The sequence below is a fragment of the Pleurodeles waltl genome, chromosome 12, assembly GCF_031143425.1.
Source record: "Pleurodeles waltl isolate 20211129_DDA chromosome 12, aPleWal1.hap1.20221129, whole genome shotgun sequence".
Taxonomy (NCBI): Eukaryota; Metazoa; Chordata; class Amphibia; order Caudata; family Salamandridae; genus Pleurodeles; species Pleurodeles waltl.
Genome location: NC_090451.1, coordinates 665,603,008 through 665,626,525, shown reverse-complemented (window position 1 = coordinate 665,626,525; position 23,518 = coordinate 665,603,008). Strand labels below are relative to the sequence as shown.

General features: G+C 45.5%; 1 protein-coding gene across 1 annotated transcript in view; it reads right to left on the bottom strand.

The window, feature by feature from the left end:
- Positions 1-23,518, bottom strand: part of NOP9 (NOP9 nucleolar protein) — a 41,242-nt gene that overhangs the window by 14,600 nt on the left and 3,124 nt on the right. Inside the window, exons 2-6 of the mRNA XM_069216026.1 lie at positions 10,197-10,658; positions 9,017-9,124; positions 6,877-7,018; positions 3,244-3,436; positions 2,663-2,803 (exon numbers count right to left, since the gene is read on the bottom strand). Of these exons, the coding sequence (XP_069072127.1) occupies positions 2,663-2,803; positions 3,244-3,436; positions 6,877-7,018; positions 9,017-9,124; positions 10,197-10,658 (1,046 nt within the window). The remainder of the gene's footprint in view (positions 1-2,662; positions 2,804-3,243; positions 3,437-6,876; positions 7,019-9,016; positions 9,125-10,196; positions 10,659-23,518) is intronic.

Below are 23,518 nucleotides of genomic sequence, written 5' to 3'. Positions count from 1 at the left end.
CAGCGCGGGGGCGGCCGGGTGCAGTGTAGGAACAGGCGTCGGGTTCGCAATGTTAGTCTATGAGAGATCTCGGGATCTCTTCAGCGCTGCAGGCAGGCAAGGGGGGGATTCCTCGGGGAAACCTCCACTTGGGCAAGGGAGAGGGACTCCTGGGGGTCACTTCTCCAGTGAAAGTCCGGTCCTTCAGGTCCTGGGGGCTGCGGGTGCAGGGTCTCTCCCAGGCGTCGGGACTTTAGGTTCAAAGAGTCGCGGTCAGGGGAAGCCTCGGGATTCCCTCTGCAGGCGGCGCTGTGGGGGCTCAGGGGGGACAGGTTTTGGTACTCACAGTATCAGAGTAGTCCTGGGGTCCCTCCTGAGGTGTCGGTTCTCCACCAGCCGAGTCGGGGTCGCCGGGTGCAGTGTTGCAAGTCTCACGCTTCTTGCGGGGAGCTTGCAGGGTTCTTTAAAGCTGCTGGAAACAAAGTTGCAGCTTTTCTTGGAGCAGGTCCGCTGTCCTCGGGAGTTTCTTGTCTTTTCGAAGCAGGGGCAGTCCTCAGAGGATGTCGAGGTCGCTGGTCCCTTTGGAAGGCGTCGCTGGAGCAGGATCTTTGGAAGGCAGGAGACAGGCCGGTGAGTTTCTGGAGCCAAGGCAGTTGTCGTCTTCTGGTCTTCCGCTGCAGGGGTTTTCAGCTAGGCAGTCCTTCTTCTTGTAGTTGCAGGAATCTAATTTTCTAGGGTTCAGGGTAGCCCTTAAATACTAAATTTAAGGGCGTGTTTAGGTCTGGGGGGTTAGTAGCCAATGGCTACTAGCCCTGAGGGTGGGTACACCCTCTTTGTGCCTCCTCCCAAGGGGAGGGGGTCACAATCCTAACCCTATTGGGGGAATCCTCCATCTGCAAGATGGAGGATTTCTAAAAGTTAGAGTCACCTCAGCTCAGGACACCTTAGGGGCTGTCCTGACTGGCCAGTGACTCCTCCTTGTTATTCTCATTATTTTCTCCGGCCTTGCCGCCAAAAGTGGGGCCTGGCCGGAGGGGGCGGGCAACTCCACTAGCTGAAGTGTCCTGCTGGGTTGGCACAAAGGAGGTGAGCCTTTGAGGCTCACCGCCAGGTGTGACAATTCCTGCCTGGGAGAGGTGTTAGCATCTCCACCCAGTGCAGGCTTTGTTACTGGCCTCAGAGTGACAAAGGCACTCTCCCCATGGGGCCAGCAACATGTCTCGGTTTGTGGCAGGCTGCTAAAACTAGTCAGCCTACACAGATAGTCGGTTAAGTTTCAGGGGGTACCTCTAAGGTGCCCTCTGTGGTGTATTTTACAATAAAATGTACACTGGCATCAGTGTGCATTTATTGTGCTGAGAAGTTTGATACCAAACTTCCCAGTTTTCAGTGTAGCCATTATGGGGCTGTGGAGTTCGTGTTTGACAAACTCCCAGACCATATACTCTTAGGGCTACCCTGCACTTACAATGTCTAAGATTTTGTTTAGACACTGTAGGGGTACCATGCTCATGCACTGGTACCCTCACCTATGGTATAGTGCACCCTGCCTTAGGGCTGTAAGGCCTGCTAGAGGGGTGTCTTACCTACACTGCATAGGCAGTGAGAGGCTGGCATGGCACCCTGAGGGGAGTGCCATGTCGACTTACTCGTTTTGTCCTCACTAGCACACACAAGCTGGCAAGCAGTGTGTCTGTGCTGAGTGAGAGGTCTCCAGGGTGGCATAAGACATGCTGCAGCCCTTAGAGACCTTCCTTGGCATCAGGGCCCTTGGTACTAGAAGTACCAGTTACAAGGGACTTATCTGGATGCCAGGGTCTGCCAATTGTGGATACAAAAGTACAGGTTAGGGAAAGAACACTGGTGCTGGGGCCTGGTTAGCAGGCCTCAGCACACTTTCAATTGTAAACATAGCATCAGCAAAGGCAAAAAGTCAAGGGGCAACCATGCCAAGGAGGCATTTCCTTACAGTGTGGGACAAGCTAAAAGGACCAAACATTCAGCGATGACCCCAGTACTGTAACAGAAATTCCGAGAAGCAATAAAGCACAGATGTATACACAAACCAGCCACTGAGACCAAAGTAAAAAATAAAGATGCAGATCTTCCAGTACTGACTTGCATTGAGAAAAAAAAGAAAATACACCGCAAGCAGAAGCAGCAACACTAAACGTTACCCCAGCACGGAAGCTACAGTTAGAAGCGGCGAGGCTCCTTTCAAACACAAGTGGTACAACTTAAGTACCAACAGCGAAGGTGCTCATATATCAAAAGCATGGGCAAAATAACAAAAACTTGCATGGCACAGGGCTTAGTGCAGATGCAATCACAAGACCAGGTACAGCAACAGATGTTTAACTAATCCTCACAGAAGAACTGCAGAACAGGCACCAAGGCCAGCTTTTGACATGCAGAGTAGATGCAGTACATGCTGTAAAGGTGCAAGCTTCAATCCTACATAAATGGAAAAACACACATCCGGCTGGGCAGCCGTGCATGCTTCACTTGTAACACTGAGAAACAGTGCAATCTATGACCGCTTGACTGCAGAGTTGGTGTCACAAAAGAAGCAATGAGTGAAAGGGAAAAGGTCCAAAGTGCAGGATATTCCTATTTCTAGGCACACAGATGATTTTACATTTCTGCAAAGCCACTGAACAGTTGCAAATTATTTTCCACATACCTCCATGAGACGGGCAACCATCTCTGCCTGGCGACAGTCATGCTTCCTGCAGGCCGACACAAGTGCAGTGACAACTCCCAAGTGCCCTTTGGCCATAACATCCTCGACTCCAGGAGATAGTTCGTCGAAGATCGAGGCAAACTGGAGAAAACACATCAAGACGAGAGTTGCTAACAGATTGGGATACTAAAATTCCAGGTCAATAGCCAAACAACCTTAGTCAATATGCCATCACAACTTGATCAAAAGATCAAACATTTACATGGAGAAATAAGCAGTCGTGGTCTGTAGATGCAGATGCAACTTATCAATGCATGAGTGATCTTGCGAGAGAGATGCATTTTAGAGGTATGATCAAGAGATGAAGTAATCACTAAAACCGGCATTCACACCCAACTAAAATGGGAACCATGGCAAACCTGTAACTCATCACTATTTGGTATTTACACACATATTAAGAGCTGCAAATTAAATTAGCATTTGCACTTTACAGCTGTCTCAGGCTAGGAGTAGTTGATCTCAGCATAGAATCTCCTCTTGGTGGCAAATCTGTCCAGTGGACCAGTACACTGTGCTCTCACCAGTTTCTTGGTAGGCACAGCTGCGATGAGTCTCTGGATGGTGTAGTTGGCAATAGAGTGGGCAGAGAGAGCTAGCAGCTGCCCCTGGAACTGAGACCTGAACAGTTTCTTTAACTGCTTCTTTCCTGAGACCTCAATAATCTTCTCCAGAAGCCGGCTTGTAGTATGGTCCTTCAAGTATATGGATAGAGGGCTAGAGTGGCGTGAGAAAGGAAGTCATTAGTAGTGTTTCTTGAAGGCATCCGTGCACACGTGGATCAACCAATATATTCACATCACCCTAAGGCGGGGACCGCCAATGACTAAAAACTGATTTTTATACACATGTCCATTCTGACCTCTCAGTTGCAAAAGTCTGAATTCACCTGTAGTACGCCAAGTACATGCAAGTAGAATATGTACACATGTTCAAGTGTGCGAGCTGCCAAACAAAGCGTCCTTTGTGAAGTCTATAAACCACCCTTGCTGGTCTTGAAAAGCTTCCTTCTGTTGTGCAGTTAGTTTGTCTAAATGTAGTTAAACTTGTTTTATTAATCAAACAAACTGGTTCTTTGTTTAAATGAAATTGTAGGTTTTTGCCATTTTGGACAAAATACAGTCCAAGTTTTGAAGTGAGTGAGCTGGATTTTTGTTCAGAGGTTTTTCCCTATTGGATTCTACTAAGGGAGTCTAATTTACAGGTCATGCTTTGGGTGTTGTGCCAGTGAGATTTGGAAAGTGGTTAAACTTTAACTCTATTTACAAAAACAGGGCACTTACAACAGTAGAGGGCCAAAGTCTGTACCTGGTGTAAGTAGAAACCTCCACAGTAGCCCTTCAAAGTACATCAGGCCTAAGCCGTGTACAGTGGTTCAAGCCTGAATGAACGTGAGGACCATGGCAGTTTTGCCTTGACTATTCCACTGGGGCTGATGTCCAGGCTCTAGCTACTGAGATCAGGTGCTATGACTATCGCCAGAATCTCAGAGGATCACCAGCGCTAGAGACTGGAAGGTAGTATAAATTAACACTGCAAACCCTTTTTTGATGCCATTTTCAGGGTTAAAAAACACATGCTTTCTTCGGCAGCCCCTTTTTCAATTTTTTCTGAAAAAATAAAAATAAATTGTAGCTGCATTTTGGCAAATGTTTTGGTCTTCTCCAGGGGAACCCACAAACTCTGGGTACCTTAAGAATCCTACCAAATAAAGATCACAGTAGCTAGCCAAAGCTCATAGAGGTCATGTTAGCCACCATAACTACCCAGACTTAAAATAACTACATCCTGGCCCACATTCTCCACAGCCACGACAAGTTTGAAGCCATTCATAAAAACAAACTCATTATTATAATCACCGTTTGTAAGATGTAAAAACATCTCTGCATCAGGCATGGCTCCTTTGCTAGGGCGGAGGAGCATCACCAACTCCAGCAGCAGCTGCTGAAAACCTTTTGCTAAAACGATAATTAACTTTGTTTATTGTCCTTTTTTAGTTATAGGGGTGGGGCCACGGGCTCTTACAAGCACTGAGTGGGAGCACACAGCACTCCCCCGAAATGAGCATGTATGTTTGGCCGCCCCCCCCTCTGGCCGGCCAAACACAGATGCGCAGTAGGGTCTCTCCAGCTCAGCAACACACTTGCTAGGCTGCAGAGCCTGCACAGGCTCCCAGTCTGCCTGGGAGTGCCCTGGCTGGGCGCTCCCACCCAATCCTGACCCTGCTCTGAGCAGGGTCAGGAATGGCTGCAGGGCAGGCTGGGAGCATGTGCCTGCAGGGGAGGGGAAGCGCGGTGGTTAGGGAGGCGGCTGCGATGATTTAGGTAAGTTAAAAAAAAAAAATCATACCCCTCCCCCCCTCTGTCCCTGATACCACCGTCGGCCGCCCCTGCTCTGCATCCAAACCTTTGACAGAATGGGACACTTAGGGCCTGATTACAACTTTGGAGGAGGGTGTTAATCCGTCCCAAATGTGACGGATATACCACCCGCCGTATTACGAGTCCATTATATCCTATGGAACTCGTAATACGATGGGCAGGATATCCCTCACATTTGGGACGGATTAACACCCTCCTCCAAAGTTGTAATCAGGCCCTTAGTACTTTCTTAACCTGTATACCAAGTGGAAATCACAGCACTGCTTTGTGGCATTACAACATCCCTGGGTGTTTGTAGAAAATCTGAATCCTATGTTTTACAGCCCCCTTTTTTCTATTAAAAAATATGTAACTTCTAAACTGTGTTATCTGCAGAACTACTTAGGAAATTGCAGTGCAATATTCTACCTGCAATGCAAGTATAAATAAATTACTCCTTTACATTGAGGAGAATTGCACATGCTAGAAGAAATAAGTACAAATAAAAGGAGAGGAACTGAAAGGGACAAATGGATAAACTTGTCACAGTTAGAAAAGTAATCCCGCCAGGAAAAGGCTAAAAAGTGAGTGCCTTAGAGATGAAACCACCCACCCTCTGAGGTAGGTTTGTGGGATGGGCGACATTGCTTCAGTTCCAAGATGTGGTACACATGCATAGAGCAGAAACATGAACAATAACAACAATGTATGAAACTTGTCATCAAGAAATTATGTCTGCTCCCTGCAGCACAAATGCAGAACTGGAGCATAGACAAGAGTGTCCTGGAATGTGTGCGTTCAGAGTTTCCTGCGTTTATTTTACTACTGTTTTCTCATTTGTTTTTAATCCTTTTAATTTCTTTCAACATAATTCCGTTTTTTTCCTGTGGGATTGACCATTTATTGTGTTAGGTTTGTTTTTTAAATTTCGTCCTGAATGCGCCCTTGTACAAGCCCATAGCTCTTTTCAAACCTGGGCTTTAGACCTCTCCCCCCCCTCCCCCAAGCCCTTCTAATGCTTCCAGAGTCCCTCACACTATTTTTCAGTTCATAGTAGCTTTCCTTCAACTTGTTCAACTGCAAACTAACATTTGGTTGTCCCACATCTGTGTCCATCATGGGGCTCTTTATACTTTCTCCCTCTCAGGCACTCCATTCCTGATGGTCATAAGGCCATAGAGCTTCTTCACCAAGATGAAGCGTAACAGATCCTAAAAAAAATGGTTTGAATATTGCCACCCATAGTTTCTCCATCAAGTTACTCTTACATATTAACTGCCATTAAGCAACATTTCCCCACACCCCAGGTTTTTGCTCAACTTAAAAAAAAATTGAAAAACAAATATTTTTACAAGCAAATTTTCCTACGCTTATATCAATTATGGTAGACGATCAATCAGCGATTAAAGTTAACAGAGGCCATCACAGTGGATGACTTGTACTTTGAACCACTTTCAAATGAATTCAGCAAGGAGTAGGTGCAACAATAAATATTTTAAATCTGGCACACCCAAACATACAATCCTCCAAAACTGGGTCACAAATTACAGACTTTTCTCTCCCAAACATGCTTTTTTCATCCTTGGTCTTCCCCTCATTATCCTGTTGCATGGAGGTCAATCATCAGTCAAATCCCAAACATGATCCACATTCCTTGCTGCCCCAAAGCAACTGATCAGTACCCCATGCTGTTTTGCACCAATTCCTCCCCGCACTGTCACGCACCTAAAAAGTGCTCTCATGCTCTGTGGGACCTCGTCTGCTTTACATAAACATCTGATTTAAATAAACAAGTACCTGCATTCTGCAGATGGGTTTCGTGATGCCAGGTAACTGATCACATCATCACACAGCATGCAGCAAACTGCAGGCAGCTTCCGGTGAAGAACCTGCAAGGCCACTTGAAGGGCCAGGCTAGCAATTTTGCCAGTTATGAAGACTACAAAATAAAATCATAAGTCCATTAAGAGATCAGAAGGTGGGACAACACAAAAGGTAGTTTAGGCAAAAAGATAAAGTGGAGTAGAAATGAATTTCTGGGTCTAAGAAAACTATGCATGTCAGTGACTTGAGAACATACTGCAAAGCCTGTGTGTAAAAGATGAGTGATCAGTTGTAGTGCAAATTGTTTTGTGACCATCACAAAGATGGTACCTGGGTCAGGCGCTATGCAGTAAAATGCGTTCTCCTCAATTAAACTGACTACCAACACAAATGCTAACCAAATGGCACTGCTGATGGGAATGGATTAGATTTTCAATTTAGTCTATGGCAGGTACCTGATGAAATAGAAGAATGTTGTAAAAATTCACAATTATAAAATTCTAAAGTTGGGGAGAAGAAGATGAACATGATACTTTGCTTCTGTGATTAACACCCAACAATAGCCAGAGCATAGGCAATAACAGACAAATTCAGCAGATATCAAGATGGAGCTCATTTGTTAAAGCAAAGAAGTCACCCTGATCTCAGCAGATCAACAAAAAGGGCCCTTCAGCCAAAGATTGGGGCTGGAATTCAAAATCAGTTCCCTCATTGGGAAAACTATATGCTTTTCATTTATCTAGACTGACATGCTGAAATGGTGCTCATTATGCACTGTTAAAGCAAATGAAGACAACATCCGAAGTGGGTGAATTAGAGGTCAATGTATAGTTCAAATATCTATATTCTGCATTCCAGAAACTAAAGAAAACGAGCTGTACTACAAGCGCACATTGCCCTTTGTTAATGTTGTTTATATAATAGAAAAAACAACTTTACTACCTATTAAATCACCCCCTCCCACTCCACCTACCCCCACACGTGTCATTTAAGAAGATGCAAGTGGAACACAACTGTTGAAAATAATTGCTGACCGCCTGACAAAGGAAAGTGTATAGGAAATGGGCTGAGATTGACAAAAAAATGCACAAGACAAATTTCACATGGACTGAGATTTTGGAAACATCTCCCTTTGCACATCAGACTTTCTTCTGCATTGGTACAACTGAGTAATTATTTCAAACCAACCTCTTCACAACATTGCTGCCTTTGCATCCTTCCTTAACTGAGAAGGTGTGTTTGCGAAATCTTCTCTATTGGTACTGCCCGGTTATCCACAGTTAACATTGTACAAATGCCTGCCATCTAAAGATGGACTACCTGTGACATGCACGTTCACCAATGATCTCTGTAACTTCAATTCTTTTAAAGAGCTGGTTGTGAAGGAGCACTGTTTCTACTGGATGGAAAGGTACAGGAGTGACAGCTGCGAGTGTGCAATCTTAGTGTAGCCTCAGTGATTGGAAGGGGTGGAATGAAGATACAGGATGTTGGGAGGCCAGGGCTCGCTCTTTCTTTTGTCTGTTGACTGAATAAGTAGGTTAAAAATGATGCATGAATGCTGGCCTTGGGGACGTGCTCTTCCTGTGCTTCACCGTAAAGGGAGAAGTGATTTTTGAATGTTGAGCAGGTCTAGTAGGCAGGTGAGGGGAATTTGATGGAGGTGCAGTGAACTTACTACTGGAAGGCATGAAATACAAGAGGAGGGTGACGAGGCAGTTCCTATCGCTGTCCCCTGTTGTCAGAAATTGCCCAGAAGATTTCAAATGTTACAGAAGAAGGCACAGAATTGTACACCAAATGTGTCAGTACATTAGAAGGTCTTGGTGCCACGTTCCTGGTCCTCCCCTACCTCTACCGCCCCACAACACAAACAATAAGCTAATGATATGGAGTGTTACAGCTGTGAGGTCCCATGCAATGTCCTATAGACATGGAATAACATTAAAATCTCCAATCCTTGCCTGAAATTGACTAAATGTCTGGAATTTTCCAGTGAACAGGCCTTTTCCATCGTATAAAATACACTACAGATCTGAAATCTTTAAGTCGAAGGTTCTCTCCTGACATATCAAGTACTAAAGATCTGGAATCCTCCAGTGGATACCCTTACCTGCAATGTTCTCTTTAAAGCAACTGCTCAACTCTTGCAGTTCTGTGATGAAGTTTTCAGGAACTTCAAAGTCAGAAGCTTGTGTGCCACCCGTGTTGAGCTTCTTCTCTAAGGGAAGGAAGAATAATGCGTGAGTGGGTGGCAACAGAAACAGTGCATGATTTGTTTTGCAAAAGACTTTGAGACAGTGAGAAAGGGCAATCAATGCAGAAAGTAAAATATGCAAGTGAAACCATGAAGAGTATGTCAGACTATGTGACTGAAGGAACATGAAATAAGATTTAGAGGGAGGGCAATTATGTGCAACAAAGACATCCAATGACAAATTAGGTGAAAGCGCATGAAGGACTTTGTGAAAAAGATTGAGGTAGGCAGATGCAATGAACGAGACCGATAATAAGTGTGAATTAAGAGTGCCTGAGAGTGAAACAAATCCTTTAGAATATTTTAAAAGGTGAGCAGTTTAGCACATAACAGAAGCAACTAGAAAAGCCATGAGTTAGAGACTGTGTGGCAGAGAAGTCAGCAAGAGACACTGAGCAGGACAATGTCCGATGGAGAAAGTTGGAGATGGGAAGGAGTGCGAGATACTGAGAAACTAAGGATGCTTATGTTTGCCACAAGAACATATAAATGAAACCGGCTTCAAAACATCAAGTTGACTTTCAGTGGCGTGGGAATAAAAACATAAGTTCGTGTATATCTCTGTTCCAGGCATAAGGACTTCTGTTGCCAGGGCGAACTTTCAACATCAACCAGGAACACACTATCAATTTGGCAAGGAACGATTTTCTTTTTTCTTTAAAATAACCTCTCTCTTCCTCTGCCTACTACACTATATATGCCCCCTACGTTTGGTCTCCATTACAATTAAATACACTTACCTATTCCCTTGATCTTTGAATACTGAACTATCCGAAGTGTTCTTTTATATATCATATAACATAGATTAACATCCTTCTGATTTACCTGCTGCAGTCCAGTTTCTCATTGAAATTCGTACTATAGATCCCTTTAAGCTATGAAAATACATTTGTTCATGTTATATTTTCTTTGTATTTCAATTATAAAGTGCTCTGAGGCCTTTAGACTTTGTTCGCTCTATTTAAAGCAACAACAAAAAAACTAGAATATTAACTATACGCCACAGTGTTGTGGGACTACTGGTATGTCTGCTTACTTGAGGTTGTATGCCCAGGGTGTCCTTTCTTCGCACTTTCCTGGCTCAGAATTGTACCCCCCAGGACCTGAAACAGAGTCCGCACCACAAAGCTGCCGTGTGTGTCCTGGTTGTATTCCAGAAACTTTCCCTTCACATCAGCAGACAGCTTCAATATCAGGGTCTCCAGAGTTTCAGAAGCCTCCTCTTCTTCTGCCTCCTCCTCCTCCTCCTCCTCCTCAGATGGCTGGCCCTGCTCTTGCAGCCTCGGGAACTGCAGCAGGGTGGTCTGCATGATGTGCGCCCCGCTGCGGTGGCAGCAGACCGAAAAGAAGTCCCTGCTGAGGGCGGACAGGAAGCGCAGTAGTTGCCGCCTTTGGGCCAAGACCAGAAGCTTCTGCAGCACCAGGCTGCCAGTGACATCTGTGGCTAGAGAGAGCTCATTCTCCTTCACCTCTTCAAACACGTTTTTCACAAACAACACTGGAGACAGAGGTGAAAATTAAAAAATGCATTAGGACGGCCAGAAATCAAATCATAAAGACAAAAATTAGGGCTTTACTGGTAATCACTTTAAATATTAAACCTTATTAACTGCAAAATGTCAGGGTGGTCCTATTGTGAATCTTAAGATATAACTCCTACATCTCAGAACTGAATAAAAATCCACCAAATCAATCATGGCTGTTTGTCCACATATCTTCATTAAAATGTTGAACACTTGCATCTAATCGTGAATGTGTAAATATCACAAAGAAGACTAGGCTATATTAAAAAAAGGATATTACCTGGCAGGACGGTGTCTTACGAAATTCCTAGGACTGGTGCAAGTCAGAATATCTGTAAATGGCTGCACTACAGCTTGCCTGACATTTGGGAAACACACCCAAAACCAGTTCAAAAACTTGATTGTTGTTATCTTTTTTTCGCCCAAATCCTTGTTTGTAAATTGTAAACAACGCAAACTTTGTCGACTGATTTGAGTGATAAAACTGGCATATGCATGACAGACTTAGAGAACGCATAGTCAATATGTGCATCGTCAAACCCCAAAGAAAGGAAAAGAATTTACAACTATTCCCATCCCTCCCTACAAACGATTTATCTGGTAAATTCATATTACATGTGTGTTCAAATCCGAAAACCTAAATAGGCCAGCACAGTGGTTCCCAACCTTTTGATTTCTGTGGACCCCCACTTTAACATTAATGGAACCCAGGGACCCCCACTGAATCATCATGGGAATCCGGGGACCCCCGCCTGAGTCATTACTGGAAGCTGGGGACCTAATTTGTCAATATTTTTTTATTTTCTAGGCTCTCGCGGACCCCCTGAGAAGGCTTCGCGGACCCCCAAGGGTCCCCGGACCACAGGTTGGGAACCACTAGGCCAGCATATTCCCTTTTTCCAGTCCGGTCAACCTCCTCTCCGGTTTATTTAAAAAAAAGTTAAAAAATAAAAAAGTGCACGGATACTCCACCTTGGATTGATAGGATACCAATGAGCACCGTCATTTTTGTAAACTTTCCGCCAGTGTTATGACAATTATGGGCTAGTTTCTCCAATGCCAAACCATAAGCCCAGTCCAAGCAAGATGTACTATGGCATCTTTCTTTTCCCATAAGCAAGCGACTGCCACGCATACCTCCCAGTCATTTGTCACAGTATAGCTTTGTCTAGCTTGGTGGTCAAGATCTACTCTCGTCAGAGAAGTTCTGCCAGAAGAAGCTGAAGAACAGCGGGAACCCCACAGCCAAAAAAGCTCTCCTGATGTGACTCAGGACTTTCCTCCTGAATGTTTCTATAATTGGACAGTCCCAACAAATGTGTATTGTTGTGTCCTTTTCCTTTAAACATCTCCAGCGACTATCAGTAGTGATTGGATGAATGCAGAAAATATATTTCCTTTTCAAGGATAGCTGTGGAAAAGGACTGCAACAAGTATTGTAGGTACAGTAATATGTTCACCCAGACAATATAGAGCCTGCCCATCCGTGAAAGATGAAGTGGGGTCCAGTGAGCTAAATCCTTTCTAACTTGACTCGTCAGATGTGGCCAGTTGTTTGACAGCATCCTTCTAGTTTGTTGGCAAGGCTTAGTCCCAGATGTTTTAAGAAAGAGGTCGCCCATCTAAATTGGTATATATAGCTAAGCCTCTCCACTTTGCTCTCAGGGAGGCATACATTTAGAATTTCAGACTCTTGCTGGTTAATTTTAACTCCGATATCTCTCAAAGATACTTTGAAGCTTTATAACTGCTGGCAGTGACTGTTCTATATCTGCCACTGTTAGCAAAACCTCAACAGCGAAAAAGCATTGTTTATGCTATTTCCTCCAAATGTAATCCCGTAGATTAAGTTGTTAGAACATATCTTGCTTACCGGAGGCTTCACTGACAAATAGTACAATAGAGGGCACAGGGGACCATCCGGTTATGAATCCCAGCATAAGGAGACGGCAGTACCTTGTGGCCGCTAGCCCTTATTCTACTGTGAGGTCCCTCTCAATCAACCCCCTCATTTTGGTATCAAAGCCTTTTTAAAGATCTGCCCCAAATTGCTCCGATGGACCAATCAAACTCTTTTTTGGCATCCGAAATCAGGAGGATTTTTGTGGTAGATCTTTTCTATGAGGTGAGCTACTTGTCTTACATTGCCTCCACCTTGCCTATCCTTTACAAAGCTCACCTCGTTGGAGCATTACCTTGTCAGCCTATTGGCCATGAATTTTGAAAAATGTTTGCATCGTTATTGAGCAGTGCTATTGGCTGATACTCCGTGGTGGTCTGGGGATCTTACAAAATAAATTCAAAGATGCTTTTCCTACACGTTCTCCTTCGAACTATGGGTGCAAATCTTATATCTCCTGGGCGTGTTCTCGAGGTCCTCCCATTTGTCCTCTAGCAACTTGATTTGGTTTCTAAGAGCATCATCAGTACCGAAGGCAGCAGTGGCTTCACATGGATGGCTGGAGATGGTTGTTTAGTGCCGATTAGGAGAGATGCATTTTGGAGACTGATGTTCTCCATCTTTATTCAGTAAAAGCTTGACATGTGTCCATGACTTACAGCTGTTGTTTGTGATCATCTTACGCCGGTCTCTCTCCTCTCCTAGGTGCTTCTGCTAGTTTTTTTATGTATTTTGCCTGGAACAACTGCTTTTTTGGTGTGGGAAGGTCGGATGCATGTACAGTGAGGCATTGTGGGTGCATATAGGTATACTCAATCATGACGATTTGACATCGTTGAATGCCTTTAAATGAGGATTTCTTTTGGAAGTTTAACACTCCAATACCATCAGAATTTCATCCAGCGTCATAATACTTGTATCACCAGTCTTCTGTTTTGCTGTACAGTTATTGATCATTTTCTGCTTTTTCCCACTTTGATAGATCCATATGTCATGCTAAAAGCTGTAGTGCTGCCCCCATTTCCAACTCATACCTAACTATTTTGTATACATTTCTTTTAAATTGTGTTATGTTGAGTGAGGAGGGGGGTTGGCTCCGGCTCAGCCCCTCTGTCATTACCAAAATATTGTACAATGCTTTTAATTAAAATAAATAGTTGTACACAGAAACGTGCTGCTATTTTGCTTCCTTCTTCTTAGGAGATGGGCCACTCAGGGTATGTCCCCTTGTTGCAGCCAAGTTCATGAATAGTACGTACATCAGAGAATAGAATTTTTATATTTCTGCTTTTTAGTACCCCTTTAATAAAACATGGATACCAAGCCCAAATGTATTAGCTGCTTCATTCAAACAAGTTAAGGTGTTTTTGCTGTCTACACCCTGCACTGACACCATGCATTCTAACGCTGGGACAGCAAGTAGCAAGGTCATGGCCTACGAGACAACAGCACTCCAGCAAGGATTAATGAAGATTTGACAAAGTGACTTACCCCCTCCCCGTATTACACTCAGATAGGGAAGAAAGTAATTCTGACTTCCGTCTGTGGGGATGGTGTTCAAGGGGTGAGGATCTTTTTAAACAAAAAATTAGGAAAATTGTATCAAATTCAGCATTTTACAAAAGTATTTGATCACAAACCAGCTGAAGTGCTTTAAGTTTTGAAGGGGCACTGCCGAGGTATTTTAACACTATCAAACATACTTAACATGCCTGGCCCCCAGTAGATAATTGGTGCTCATCCACCCAAAGAAAATGTTGAGAAAACAATACACCTGTCAGTAAAATGTCCCTAAAAGCCATGGGGGGTTACACATACACACTTCAGAAAATGCCATTACTCAAGCACTATCATGTATTCAAAGTAATGGTCCTAACTTACACATTTCACTTTTTATCTTTTTTCCATCCTCTATTCCAAAGGAATTAACTGTCAGTCATTTGTAATGATAGAAAATCTCCTTGAAAGGGACCAGGTGGAAAACAACACACTTCATAGACTAGCAAATTTGACAGTAGCATGAAAGATGGCTAATAATGCTCAGATTAGGGGTTTACAGGTTCAAACAGCACGCATGAGCCATGAAGCCAAACGTACAGGCTAGGTTCTCAGTCAGCAGCAGTAATTATCTCTCAAACATCATGTGCGAATATCTTATTTGCAAATGCAATAATGTTTTTTACCCAAACAATATCTGTAAGGAAATGCCTCCTTGGCATGGTTACCCCCTGACTTTTTGCCATTGCTGGTACTATGTTTTGAATTGAAAGTGTGCTAAGGCCTGCTAACCAGGCCCCAGCACCAGTGTTCTTTCCCTAAACCTGTACTTTTGTATCCACAATTGGCACACCCTGGCATCCAGATAAGTCCCTTGTAAATGGTACCCCTGGTACCAAGGGCCCTGATGCCAAGGAAGGTCTCTAAGGGCTGCAGCATATCTTATGCCACCCTGGAGACCCCTCACTCAGCACAGACACCCTGCTTGCCAGCTTGTGTGTGCTGGTGAGAACAAAACGAGTAAGTCGACATGGCACTCCCCTCAGGGTGCCATGCCAGCCTCTCACTGCCTATGCAGGTATAGATAAGTCACCCCTCTAGCAGGCCTTACAGCCCTAAGGCAGGGTGCACTATACCATAGGTGAGGGCACCAGTGCATGAGCACTGTGCCCCTACAGTGTCTAAGCAATACCTTAGACATTGTAAGTGCAGGGTAGCCATAAGGGTATATGGTCTGGGAGTCTGTTTTACACGAACTCCACAGCACCATAATGGCTACACTGAAAACTGGGAAGTTTGGTATCAAACTTCTCAGCACAATAAATGCACACTGATACCAATACCAGTGTACATTTTATTGTAAAATACACCCCAGAGGGCACCTTAGAGGTGCCCCCTGAAACCTTAACCAACTATCTGTGTAGGCTGACTGGTTCCAGCAGCCTGCCACACTAGAGACATGATGCTGGCCCCATGGGGAGAGTGCCTTTGTCACTCTGAGGCCAGTAACAAAGCCTGCACTGGGTGGAGATGCTAACACCTCCCCCAGGCAGGAGCTGTCACACCTGGCGGTGAGCCTCAAAGGCTCACCCCTTTGTGCCAGCACCGCAGGACACTCCAGCTAGTGGAGTTGCCCGCCCCCTCCGGCCCCGGCCCCCACTTTTGGCGGCAAGGCCGGAGAAAATAATGAGAAAAACAAGGAGGAGTCACTGGCCAGTCAGGACAGCCCCCAAGGTGTCCTGAGCTGAAGTGACTCCAACTTTTAGAAATCCTCCATCTTGCAGATGGAGGATTCCCCCAATAGGATTAGGGATGTGACCTACTCCCCTTGGGAGGAGGCACAAAGAGGGTGTACTCACCCTCAGGGCTAGTAGCCATTGGCTACTAACCCCCCAGACCTAAACACGCCCTTAAATTTAGTATTTAAGGGCTCCCCTGAACCTAAGAATTTAGATTCCTGCAACTTACCGAAGAAGAAGACTGCTGAGCTGAAAACCCCTGCAGAAGAAGAAAGAAGACACCAACTGCTTTGGCCCCAGTCCTACCGGCCTGTCTCCTGCCTTCTAAAGAACCCTGTTCCAGCGACGCTTTCTCCAGGACCAGCGACCTCTGAATCCTCAGAGGACTGCCCTGCTTCCAAGAGACCAAGTGTAAGGAAATGCCTCCTTGGCATGGTTGCCCCCTGACTTTTTGCCTTTGCTGATGCTATGTTTACAATTGAAAGTGTGCTGAGGCCTGCTAACCAGACCCCAGCACCAGTGTTCTTTCCCTAACCTGTACTTTTGTATCCACAATTGGCAGACCCTGGCATCCAGATAAGTCCCTTGTAACTGGTACTTCTAGTACCAAGGGCCCTGATGCCAAGGAAGGTCTCTAAGGGCTGCAGCATGTCTTGTGCCACCCTGGAGACCTCTCACTCAGCACAGACACACTGCTTGCCAGCTTGTGTGTGCTAGTGAGGACAAAACGAGTAAGTCGACATGGCACTCCCCTCAGGGTGCCATGCCAGCCTTTCACTGCCTATGCAGTATAGGTAAGACACCCCTCTAGCAGGCCTTACAGCCCTAAGGCAGGGTGCACTATACCATAGGTGAGGGTACCAGTGCATGAGCATGGTACCCCTACAGTGTCTAAGCAAAACCTTAGACATTGTAAGTGCAGGGTAGCCATAAGAGTATATGGTCTGGGAGTCTGTCAAACACGAACTCCACAGCCCCATAATGGCTACACTGAAAACTGGGAAGTTTGGTATCAAACTTCTCAGCACAATAAATGCACACTGATGCCAGTGTACATTTTATTGTAAAATACACCCCAGAGGGCACCTTAGAGGTGCCCCCTGAAACTTAACCGACTGTCTGTGTAGGCTGACTAGTTCCAGCAGCCTGCCACACCAGAGACATGTTGCTGGCCCCATGGGGAGAGTGCCTTTGTCACTCTGAGGCCAGTAACAAAGCCTGCACTGGGTGGAGATGCTAACACCTCCCCCAGGCAGGAGCTGTGACACCTGGCGGTGAGCCTCAAAGGCTCACCCCTTTGTCACAGCCCAGCAGGGCACTCCAGCTTAGTGGAGTTGCCCGCCCCCTCCGGCCACGGCCCCCACTTTTGGCGGCAAGGCTGGAGGGAACAAAGAAAGCAACAAGGAGGAGTCACTGGCCAGTCAGGACAGCCCCTAAGGTGTCCTGAGCTGAAGTGACTCTAACTTTTAGAAATCCTCCATCTTGCAGATGGAGGATTCCCCCAATAGGGTTAGGATTGTGACCCCCTCCCCTTGGGAGGAGGCACAAAGAGGGTGTACCCACCCTCAGGGCTAGTAGCCATTGGCTACTAACCCCCCAGACCTAAACACGCCCTTAAATTTAGTATTTAAGGGCTACCCTGAACCCTAGACAATTAGATTCCTGCTACTACAAGAAGAAGGACTGCCTAGCTGAAAAACCCCTGCAGAGGAAGACCAGAAGACGACAACTGCCTTGGCTCCAGAAACTCACCGGCCTGTCTCCTGCCTTCCAAAGATCCTGCTCCAGCGACGCCTTCCAAAGGGACCAGCGACCTCGACATCCTCTGAGGACTGCCCCTGCTTCGAAAAGACAAGAAACTCCCGAGGACAGCGGACCTGCTCCAAGAAAAGCTGCAACTTTGTTTCCAGCAGCTTTAAAGAACCCTGCAAGCTCCCCGCAAGAAGCGTGAGACTTGCAACACTGCACCCGGCGACCCCGACTCGGCTGGTGGCGATCCAACACCTCAGGAGGGACCCCAGGACTACTCTAAGACTGTGAGTACAAAAACCTGTCCCCCCTGAGCCCCCACAGCGCCGCCTGCAGAGGGAATCCCGAGGCTTCCCCTGACCGCGACTCTTTGAATCCTAAGTCCCGACACCTGGGAGAGACCCTGCACCCGCAGCCCCCAGGACCTGAAGGACCGGACTTTCACTGGAGGAGTGACCCCCAGGAGTCCCTCTCCCTTGATCAAGTGGAGGTTTCCCCGAGGAACCCCCCCCTTGCCTGCCTGCAGCGCTGAAGAGATCCCTAGATCTCCCATTGACTTCCATTACAAACCCGACGCTTGTTTCTACACTGCACCCGGCCGCCCCCGCGCTGCTGAGGGTGAAATTTCTGTGTGGGCTTGTGTCCCCCCCGGTGCCCTAACAAACCCCCCTGGTCTGCCCTCCGAAGACGCGGGTACTTACCTGCAAGCAGACCGGAACCGGGGCACCCCCTTCTCTCCATTCTAGCCTATGTGTTTTGGGCACCACTTTGAACTCTGCACCTGACCGGCCCTGAGCTGCTGGTGTGGTGACTTTGGGGTGGCTCTGAACCCCCAACGGTGGGCTACCTTGGACCAAGAACTAAGCCCTGTAAGTGTCTTACTTACCTGGTTAACCTAACAAATACTTACCTCCCCTAGGAACTGTGAAAATTGCACTAAGTGTCCACTTTTAAAACAGCTATTTGTGAATAACTTGAAAAGTATACATGCAATTTTTATGATTTGAAGTTCCTAAAGTACTTACCTGCAATACCTTTCGAATGAGATATTACATGTAGAATTTGAACCTGTGGTTCTTAAAATAAACTAAGAAAAGATATTTTTATATATAAAAACCTATTGGCTGGATTTGTCTCTGAGTGTGTGTACCTCATTTATTGTCTATGTGTATGTACAACAAATGCTTAACACTACTCCTTGGATAAGCCTACTGCTCGACCACACTACCACAAAATAGAGCATTAGTATTATCTATTTTTACCACTATTTTACCTCTAAGGGGAACCCTTGGACTCTGTGCATGCTATTCCTTACTTTGAAATAGCACATACAGAGCCAACTTCCTACACCAAGAAACTCCTGAGGACAGCGGCACTTCTCCAAAAGAACTGCAACTTTGTTTCAAGGAGCAGATTTAAAGACCCCTGCAACTCCCCGCAGGAAGCGTGAGACTTGCAACACTGCACCCGGCGACCCCGACTCGACTGGTGGAGAACCAACACCTCAGGGAGGACCCTCCGGCGACTCCGAGTCCGTGAGTAACCAAAGTTGTCCCCCCTGAGCCCCCACAGCGACGCCTGCAGAGGGAATCCCGAGGCTCCCCCTGACCGCGACTGCCTGAACTCCATTTCCCGACGGCTGGAAAAGACCCTGCACCCGCAGCCCCCAGCACCTAAAGGAACGGAACTCCTGTGCAGGAGTAACCCCCCAGGAGGCCCTCTCCCTTTCCCAGGTGGTGGCTACCCCAAGGAGCCCCCCCCTTGCCTGCCTGCAACGCTGAAGAGATCCCTTGATCTCTCATTGATTTACATTGAAAACCCGACGCTTGTTTCTACACTGCACCTGGCCGCCCCAGTGCCGCTGAGGATGTACTTCTTGTGTGAACTTGTGTCCCCCCCCGGTGCCCTACAAAAACCCCCTGGTCTGCCCTCCGAAGACGCGGGTACTTACCTGCTGGCAGACCGGAACCGGGGCACCCCCTTCTCTCCATTGAAGCCTATGCGTTTTGGGCACCTCTTTGACCTCTGCACCTGACCGGCCCTGAGCTGCTGGTGTGGTAACTTTGGGGTTGCTCTGAACCCCCAACGGTGGGCTACTTTGGACCCAAACCTGAGACTTGTAAGTGATTTACTTACCTGACAAAAACTAACCAAAAACTTACCTCCCCAGGAACTGTGAAAATTGCACTAAGTGTCCACTTTTAAAACAGCTTATTGTGTTTTATGTGAAAAGTATACATGCTAATGTAATGATTCAAAGTTCTTAAAGTACTTACCTGCAATACCTTTCAAATGAGATATTACATGTAGAATTTGAACCTGTGGTTCTTAAAATAAACTAAGAAAAGATATTTTTCTATAACAAAACCTATTGGCTGGATTTTTCTCTGAGTGTGTGTTCCTCATTTATTGCCTGTGTGTATGTACAACAAATGCTTAACACTACTCCTTTGATAAGCCTACTGCTCGACCACACTACCACAAAATAGAGCATTAGTATTATCTCTTTTTGCCACTATCTTACCTCTAAGGGGAACCCTTGGACTCTGTGCATGCTATTCCTTACTTTGAAATAGTGCATACAGAGCCAACTTCCTACAATATCAGTTTATGAAAATAACCACATTTAACTATGTAATACTAGTATTTCATTATGGAAAAAAATACATTTCCAAAATAGAACCTATTTTGAAGAAATAAACTATTTATTTTTATCCTGAAATATCAGCTTTTAATTTTTTTTATAGACAAGTTCGGTACCCAAATTTCAGTTTGCCATTTTCATCGAGTATTTGTAATTGCCATCAGACATGGATATCTTCTGTCTTGCATAACAATTTATCACCCTGTCATTCTAAAGTTGTCCATTATGTTCTAATAATTACCATTAAACCTGGGTAGGCATTATCTATGGAAAGGCACTATCAGCCCATGGACAGTTATAATATGTAAAGACGTTCAGATTATGCCAAGGAGCAGCAGTAATTAGAGGTGGGCACCTTCATGCAATGGTTGCCACAATACACCGAAAATGAATGCTATTATGTGAGGGACAACTTTCTACCATATGTGAGAACCATCATAACATAGATGCCCAGAATATTCAAAATAATTACCACCATTATGGCACTGCAACCATTACCCAGCTAGAGAACTGACACCAAGAGCAGTTCCGCAGTACTATAACCATGCTTGCCTGACTCCTTCAGCATTACATTAAATAACCTGTGTGTCACCGTCACACCATGACATACTGGTACACAAATGCCTGAAACAAACAGTTGTTCCAACCTGCCCTCCTCTGGCTTAAGTTCCCCCCTTTCCCAAAATCATGCCTATCTGGTTTCTTGGCTCCTACCACACAGCAGGACTTGTACAGCTACCCAATATGATTGACAGAACATGCCAGTGACATTGTTTAAGCGCCATGGTGATTGAAATGTTAGATCAACCATGCTGTAAACGTGAGCCACAGGGAAAGCCAATGATAATGAAATGCTGACATACAAAGCTTTACCGGACAGACTTGAGCTGAATTTTCAGACTAGGCAATTGCTGTACAAAATGATTCTCTTAAGACCCACCTTGCACACATGTGAAATGTTTGCTCCGTTCGGTTCTCGGGGTCAATATTCTTTAATGTGTAAATTCAATGCAAGTTTATCAATCGCATGACTATTTTTCCAATTGAAAAATTAAGTTTCAGAGTGTAAATCATTACATGTGCAGAAAATGTCTGCCTTAACCATCATTTATGTATACAAGTAAGGGTTTCATTAGTTGTGCTGCATACCTGAAGAGAAGCCTTCTCTCCAGTAATAGTCAGTTTCAATTTATGCCCTTGCCAGTGGGTGATGCCACTGGCACACAGCAAGTTTACCATGCAAAAAAGTGGCATAACTGGTTCACAAGCTACAAGAAAATTATGGCATGCATATGCATGACGATATTATTAATGGTATGCAGTAACTGAAACACAAAAGGTGACCGGAGGAATGTTTGCAATTTGTCTAACTACTGGCAATCACTCAGTGTGGAACCCACCCCACCGTTCTTTTACTCACAATGCCACCTCAGTTTGGACTCTGCTATACGCAAATCAGCCTTGACCCTGCTCCTCGTGGGAACAGGCCAGTCTGAACCGCCAGTCCAGGTCCTCCGGAACACAAGCAACCCAGAACCAGTTTCGCCCTAGTTGTGCACTCATCAGCCGGCCTGTTGCAGTACTGCCATATATTGAGGCCCTACCCCTGTAAAAGAGTATACATTAACAGTCTAACCATCAAAATCCAGCACGTCTGATTAACCAAGTGGGTGCTGCTGACCCATCAGGCATACACAACTTGTTTGTTGTCTATTTCCTCGTCACTACGGGGCATATTTATACTCTGTTTGCGCCGGAATTGCGTCTTTTTTTGACGCAATTCCGACACAAAACTAACTCCATATTTATAATTTGGCGTTAGACCCGTCTAGCGCCAAAGATCTTGGAGTTTGCGTCATTTTTTTGCGTGGACACCTACCTTGCGTTAATGATATGCAAGGTAGGCGTTCCCGTCTAAAAAATGACTCCGAGGCATGTGCGCCGTATTTATACTCCCGGGCAAAAATGACGCCCGGGAGTGGGCGGGTCAAAAAAATGACATCCAGCCGTTTTAGCGTCATTTTTTAATGCCTGGTCAGGGCAGGTGTTAAGGGACCTGTGGGCTCGGAAGGAGCCCAGAGGTGCCCTCCCATGCCCCCAGGGACACCCCCTGCCACCCTTGCCCACCCCAGGAGGACACCCAAGGATGGAGGGACCCATCCCAGGGAACTTAAGGTAAGTTCAGGTAAGTAATTTTTTTTTTTTTTAAATGGTGGCATAGGGGGGCTTGCCACTATGCCCAATGACCATGCCCAGGGGACATAAGTCCCCTGGGCAAGGGGGCATGACTCCTGTCTTTGCTAAGACAGGAGTCATTTCAATGGGGGTTGGAAGTCAAAAAGAATGGCGCAAATCGGGTTGAGGCGAAAATTTTGCCTCAGCCTGACTTGCCCCATTTTTTGGCGCCCAAGCTCCATTTTCCCCTACGCCGGCGCTGCCTGGTGTAAGTCATTTTTTTTTTTTACGCACACCAGGCAGCTCCGCCGGCTAACGTCATTCCATAAATAAGGCACCCGCATGGCGCTTTGGAATGGCGTTAGCCGGTGTCAAATTTTTTGACGCACAACTGCGTTGGCGCAGTTGTGCGCCAAAAAGTATAAATACAGCCCTACGTGTTTCTGAATGTGTGAAATGTCCGCCTATAGGATAAAATAGTGTTAAATATGGTTCTCTTTTTGTAGATTCAGGCACAAATCCTTTTTAAACACATCTTTAGATGGGACACTGTTCATCATTGTCAGTGACACTGTTAAAACAATCAGTAAAGTCATGGATTGCCCACTCTTCCACCGTAGAGCAAATTAGCCTATAAGAAATTTGTCTCAAAACTGAAATGGCCAGTGCTTCTAGAAGGCTTCATTAGCTAGGCCACCCTGACTTGTAATCACTTAAGACATATGCATTTCTAAACCAATTTCTTGCCCAAAAAAGGCACATGTGTAGTATCTTCAAAAAGAATGGGTTACAGGGACCAATGAACGGAATAACTGTAAGCTGATCAGCGTTGCAAACACAGGAAGTACTGTTATTTAGCTGTGCAACTGAAAACAAGCCTACACTGTGAATGGAAATAACTATACTCATCGGCCAGAAGGCCTTGTATACTACTCCTGTATATCAATTCTATTTACACAAATAACACGGTGATGAACTGTGTATCCAAAAAGCATAACTGGTTCACAAACTGCAAGAAAATTATGGCATCCATATGCCTGACAATATCATTAATGGTATGACGAATCTCGTACCTCGAGTACATAACAACCCAGTATCCACATTTTCAATTTTGCACTAATGGTTTGCATG